At 39.3% G+C, this 6,978-nt stretch overlaps 1 protein-coding gene across 3 annotated transcripts in view; it reads left to right on the plus strand.

Annotated features, from left to right (window-relative positions):
* The window catches only part of LOC108626871 (A disintegrin and metalloproteinase with thrombospondin motifs 12), a 54,099-nt gene that overhangs the window by 22,003 nt on the left and 25,118 nt on the right, over positions 1 to 6,978 (plus strand). For all 3 annotated transcript variants that reach the window (XM_026815149.1, XM_026815150.1, XM_018027801.2), the window contains exon 4: positions 4,714 to 5,048. In XM_026815149.1, the coding sequence (XP_026670950.1) occupies positions 4,714 to 5,048 (335 nt within the window). The remainder of the gene's footprint in view (positions 1 to 4,713; positions 5,049 to 6,978) is intronic.

A 6,978-nucleotide genomic window follows, 5' to 3' on the forward strand; every position in this document is an offset into this window, starting at 1 on the left:
TTCTTTCTGACAACCATGAATGAAAACCGAACCTAAATGACAGCAGCAAATCGTTTTCTATTTATTATAAAGACTTCACAATTTTTTCTAACAACCATGGATATAAACAGAGTCTAAATTCCAGCATTCCCTAAAATCGTGGCAACGGTTTGCGTGCATTTAACAACACGGGTTGTTCATTAACCATTGTTAGCAAGGTGAATTAAAATAATTAAATGGTGAATTAGGATAATTAAAACATAGAAGCTGCATTAGAAAATTCCGGGATTCTCATGCTGTACTCTATTGAAAAAGAACGACGTAAAACATCGATCGCCTAACTGAGAGGGAGCTTGGCTTTCGAACGCCCGTTGCAGCTAGGAGAGTACAAGGACAGGGACTACCCTCGATTATTCTCAGAAGGAGATCTCGGCTGGAAGATTCAGCGATCACCTGTAGAGTACGGACGCCTCTATATCGAAACGCTCCAATCCTTATCCAATCGAATCCCGTTACAATATCTGTCTATTTATTTATTTACTTATTTATTTATTTATTTATTTATTTATCAGCAGGCAAATGCGCTTTTATACTAGAATTAGTTATAGAGTAGTGCACGTGCCAGCAGCCCAATTAATTTTGGGGACAAATTGTTGATAAGAACTATTTCGACAATGATATAAGGCTGATGCTAATATGATATCAATTTATATTAGATCTACGCACGTGTACCGAACGCGGCGTATCTGTACGATAAATATTTATTATACTGTCGGTTTCAATCAGAAGTGCATTTACTCGCAATAAGTAAGTACACGCATACATAATGGATAGAGATTGTACGGGAGGTCCGAGCCGAGTTAAGTAGGTATTCATCCAAGTCCCCACCTGCAGTTAATCCCGGCTGGCTTGAGGCGCACGCTGATTGGCCGTACCGCCATTTTTCCGACTTTAATGATAATAGGATAATGATGATTATACACCGTTCACCGAACGCACTGCCTCTCTCTCTCTCCCTCTCCCTCTCCCTCTCCCTCACCCTCTCTCCTCTCTTCCACGTTCAGTTATGTGTTTATCCGCATTGCAGAAACCTGTATCGAACGTGGAAAACGGCGAACCGTCGCACGATCGATCGACCGATTTTTACTTTCCGTTTATATGCCGCGGCGCACTTTCAGGGACATGCCACCCCGAAGCAGATAGAAATCAGACCGTCTCGTAAATCGGTTTTTATTGCCGAGATCGATATCTTGATCAAGAGCGAAGTCCTTCGTTCAAGATTGCTATTAAGCGCACGAATTTCGCATTACGGAATCGGTCGGCTAAATAAATTCGCTGAAAACACGTGACTTATTCGCAAGACGACTGAAACGACAAATCACATATACGAGCCGGTCGTCGATAAAAATTGGCTGTCTGACGCGTCGAAGCAGCGCGTGTTATAAATTTGAACGCGAGCACGAGGGAACACCACGGCGAGGGAGGGATCGATCGATCGATCTGCGCGTAAGTTACTATTGTCGACGGTGATCTAACGTCTAATAGAATAATTGTGGTTGGCCTCTGGCCGGGGAGGACAGAGGGAAATGGATGTCAGGAATGCAGGCGGTTCAAAGCTGAAGCAATATGTCTTCATGTAGCGGCCGGTTGACAGTCGACGTCGTTCCGATCTAATCTACGCGCGTAGATCGAATGTCCTCTTCAATGAAACGGAGAGGGCCGTTCCAGATGTTTCCATTCCCAAACGCATTTACACTTGAATTCACCATCTTTTAAGGGAGATCGTTCACTCATCGTATCAGGATTCGCTCAGATTTTTAGACATTATTATCGTAAATATCACAATTTCACATCAAAAATCATAATGTTGATGAAGAATAAAACTTGAATCTGAAAGCCTTTTTCTGCAGTTTGTATATACTTAACAGAATGTATATTTTATGCAATTGTCAAACAGATTGTCGATAACTTTTTCTTCGTAATCAATAATATCTCCATAATTCGTAGTTTCATTATTCAGTTCTTTATTTATTTTATTGATATATCCTGTTTTCATCGAGAGGAGAGTTAAGATTCCCATTAGAAAAATGCATAATATCTACAAAAGCTACCTAAAATTTTGCGAGGTACATAAACAATAATTTCTATAAGTCCGAGGTGAGTTCATGACCCCTCTTAAAAAGAACTTGAAAATTCCGAGTAAAATTGTTAACAATAAAAGCGTATGAAACACATGTTACATTATTTTAAGAAATGTTTGACACAGTACGATGAGAATTTACACAATTTTTTCATGAAGCGCTGCATGGAGGTTCGTAATATTCGCGATTCTTAACTCGGTAAAGCTTGCGCGCTGCCAGTTCTACGTTATATGATATAACGTGCTGCGAGGAAAAAACTAGACAAAAATGCACGTCGAGTAGGAAAGGTTAAATGAGTCTACGATCTATAGTAGAAGGGAGTAGTAGGTGGAGAGGGAGCTGAAAATGAATGCAACATAATTTCCGACGGTATCAACGGTGCGTTAAATGAATAAAAAGTTGGAAAGGGAGGTTGAAAAATATCCAATCCGCTATGAATACTGTTGCCCCTGCCTCTATATGTGTATTCTCTATTCATCGCAGATTTCGCCACATAGTACGTTCCACGAGATGAAGTAAAAAAGCAAATAAATTATACAGTCTCTCGTTTGTCTAACTGGAACATAAAAATTAAAGGGAGATTATGAATTACGAATGAAATTCTGCGTTTTATTGTCATAAAAACTTTTACAAGCTTTTATCTTTTTCTTCACTCATAAAGACACATAAAGTATTAGACTGTGATTTTTGGAAGCATGTAAAATGTACGTCGATGTATGACTGATAGAATACATGATTATTGATATATCCTGTTTTCATCGAGAGGAGAGTTAAGATTCCCATTAGAAAAATGCATAATATCTACAAAAGCTACCTAAAATTTTGCGAGGTACATAAACAATAATTTCTATAAGTCCGAGGTGAGTTCATGACCCCTCTTAAAAAGAACTTGAAAATTCCGAGTAAAATTGTTAACAATAAAAGCGTATGAAACACATGTTACATTATTTTAAGAAATGTTTGACACAGTACGATGAGAATTTACACAATTTTTTCATGAAGCGCTGCATGGAGGTTCGTAATATTCGCGATTCTTAACTCGGTAAAGCTTGCGCGCTGCCAGTTCTACGTTATATGATATAACGTGCTGCGAGGAAAAAACTAGACAAAAATGCACGTCGAGTAGGAAAGGTTAAATGAGTCTACGATCTATAGTAGAAGGGAGTAGTAGGTGGAGAGGGAGCTGAAAATGAATGCAACATAATTTCCGACGGTATCAACGGTGCGTTAAATGAATAAAAAGTTGGAAAGGGAGGTTGAAAAATATCCAATCCGCTATGAATACTGTTGCCCCTGCCTCTATATGTGTATTCTCTATTCATCGCAGATTTCGCCACATAGTACGTTCCACGAGATGAAGTAAAAAAGCAAATAAATTATACAGTCTCTCGTTTGTCTAACTGGAACATAAAAATTAAAGGGAGATTATGAATTACGAATGAAATTCTGCGTTTTATTGTCATAAAAACTTTTACAAGCTTTTATCTTTTTCTTCACTCATAAAGACACATAAAGTATTAGACTGTGATTTTTGGAAGCATGTAAAATGTACGTCGATGTATGACTGATAGAATACATGTGTATTAGAATAAACATTTCATTAATATGATAAAAGCAATTTCCAAGCTATCCTCTTCGGTTTACAAATGTCTTCTCATCCATGGAGACAAGCTTAGAACCGAGCCGTGATTATAATTCAAAGCAACTAAAAGTGCATTTACAGCGTAAGAAGGGTTAAATCTTAGCGTATGAATAATGTCCCAGACGAGCCGGTTTACAATCATATCGCGATAGCTGTCTTAATGAACCACGTCGGGGCGAACGTTGATGCAATTATTTATATGAAATATTGCCCGGTACGAGTGCCTGTGTCCATAATCAATCACACCCTCCCTCGGGTTACGATTCTCCCTTCTCTGTCGGCGCGGCGTTTACGAGCCAGCTGCCCACTTGCCGCCGCCACAATTGAACACCATCTCGGCGGAACTCGCCGGTGAACTGTCAATAAATATGTTATAACGCTGTTTTATGCCACCTATCCCCTCGCGAAATCATTCGCGCGTTACCTATAAATTTTAAAGAAAAACGAACGTTCCATTTCGCAACATGAATTATTCGCATATTTATAAACAATCCTGGTACGAAAATTCTTATTAAACATATTAATAATAATAATACAATTCATTCTAAAATGCGATATAAACGGAAATATCAATTTAGTACATATATACATATACATATACATATAACAATTAATTATTAATTAATTACAATAACATGCCGATCGATGGTTCGTTATTATGAAGAGTCAGACAAGTTTTGTCAAATCCAACTACAAGCAGATCGAGCATTGAAGAAATGAAGCATATATTTATTAATACTTCCTGGTTTCGTTCCCATAGGGGAAGCTAACAGAATCAAAAACGGGTCGAGAATCATTGCCCCAAGTTTTACATACGTGGACGTTTATGTCTGTGTATATGAAAAATCTTTATCGGAGTAGATCGATCGTTACAAAAGATAGTGAATTTATATAGAAAGTGCGACGGATTTGTAAACGGACAGGCAATCAGTGGAATCGTTTCCATTTCAGGTGTGTACACCCTGCCCGAGCACATCCACAAGCACGAGATAGTGATACCCCGAAAAGTGACCCATAGGGGTGAGTTTATCTCGCACAACGTGACCCACCATCATCACGAGTATGGGCCAACGGTCCATTATCGATTGTCAGTGGCCGGTAACGAGTACCACGTCGAGCTGACCGGCACCGACGACTTCATCGGGCCTGGGATGATCGTCGAAAGGCGGAAGCGTAACGCGCACGTGCGCGCGCGCCCGAAAAATCAGTCGAGCAAGTGCCATTATCGGGGTTTCATTCAGGGACACGCGAATTCCCATGTCGCCCTCTCAGCCTGCGACGGCCTGGTGAGTTTTACATTTCCGACCCTTCGTGTCTCCGCGGATTTGTATCCCCGAGATATTTTTCTCCTCATTCACTCTCTTTCATCAGCTTCTAAATGTAGTAATCTAATGAATTGATACACACTCGATTGAAAAAATTTTCTTAATATTACTGGAATATTTCGATTGAGTAGAAATTATTTTATACGTACTCTCGAATGATTTAACACTAGATTGCCGGAGCGAGCCAACTTGACTCATTGTTCACGACTCGAAGTTCAAGTATCATGTAGAATAAATAATTACTATTATATTTATAGAGTAACCCTTAAACGCCCCTTAAGTAAGGGCGTTTGTGCTAAATGTAACAAAACAAAACTTCGAAAAATGTATTTTAAAAAAAGAATACATATGTAAAGATTGTTTTTAATGAAGTTTCTTTAAAATAAAATTTTATTTTCTTAAGAAACTTCAATTTTATTGTTTGAGTCAAATTGACTCATTTCAGACAAAATACGTATATACCCAACATCCGGCAATCTAGGCAAAAAACATTTTTTATATTCGTTATATTACGTGTTTTCGCATTTCGTAAAGTTTTGGCAGAGACCTTATGACTCATAACACATTAAGTTTCAAGTGGAATAGGATGAAACGGTGACAGTCGTTACGTCCGACATATCATATGGATGCTCTACTTACATTTCATATCATCGAGGAAACGTTAAGATCCGTTTGACAAGTTGGCTCCTGCTAATAGCGCAATTAATTTCGTCTGTGCTCATTATCCATATATTACCTGCCATTCCCAGCCTGTAATTTAATTATCAATTTCATTATTGTACCGGCCGAGCGAGATTTACTGGTTTCCTTAAAATTTAACGCGAATGTTGCGGTTATCCCATAGAAACTAGCGTTTCGTAAAATCGCGGGTAAAATGGTAAAAAATGGGTTGGCGGTAACGAAGCGGGAAGATGGAAGCTCAAGAACAATGGAAGCAACCGGAGCAAAGAAGAAAAGGAGAAAACGAACGGGGAGGAGCAACGCATCGGCACAATTTGCTCGCAGCTTCCAGATAATGATTTAATTTGCCGCTGCCTGGCAGATTTATGACGGCGCACCTTTGCCATAAGTAAATGCTCACGCCCTATGTACCGAGAGTAACGCAAAACCGCCTTCCACGCGAAACCGCGCACGAGTTTTCTTCTTTTCTCGAAATTTTTTTTGTCCGGATCTCACGAAGCGAAGCCACCCTTCTCTCTGTTTCGATAGTTTTTGAACTTTTCTTACGGTACATATGTTTCAATCCAGAGACGGGTATGATCTATACTGGCGTGGCCGAGCAATAAACACGTAGATACGTAGTATACGAGAACAGTAAACGAGATTGCATGTGGGTGGTTGCCGGGCCAAGGATGTTGGAAGTTGGAATATGAGCGAGCTGCAGAGGAAACTTCCCTTTATACGGGGGCAGGTTCTCACGCAACGGCATATAATTGATCAATTTTCTCCAGGAATCCCTGTGGAACACTATTTCGCCAGCGGCGATTGACCTAAACCGCCGCGCCGTGCGGGATTATAAAGACACGAAATTTCACCTTGTATCAGCGTAGTCACGCGGAAGCTATAACAATGAGCAATATTCGTTCTCGATGAGGACAACTCCTCGTTGCGAGAGTTTAATTATTAATGATTGATTAGCTCCAGCTTTGTAACGTCAAATTCTGACCTGAGGAATTAAATTATTATCGGGCTTCCACAAAATTATGTGAGTCCGTGCTTTCATTACACAGGTTTCACTACTTCGTATTAACTATCCTGCCATGCACACACGTATTTCTACCACGTTCTGTTTGTTACGTTCGACGTATTTCTACGAGTTTAAACAAATTATTTTATTACCGTTATATATATTCAATAAATAAATAAATAAATTCTCTAGTCTAAAATCATT

The sequence above is a fragment of the Ceratina calcarata genome, unplaced genomic scaffold (genome assembly GCF_001652005.2).
Source record: "Ceratina calcarata isolate Rehan_Ccalc_2016 unplaced genomic scaffold, ASM165200v1 scaffold430.2, whole genome shotgun sequence".
NCBI classification, from domain to species: Eukaryota; Metazoa; Arthropoda; class Insecta; order Hymenoptera; family Apidae; genus Ceratina; species Ceratina calcarata.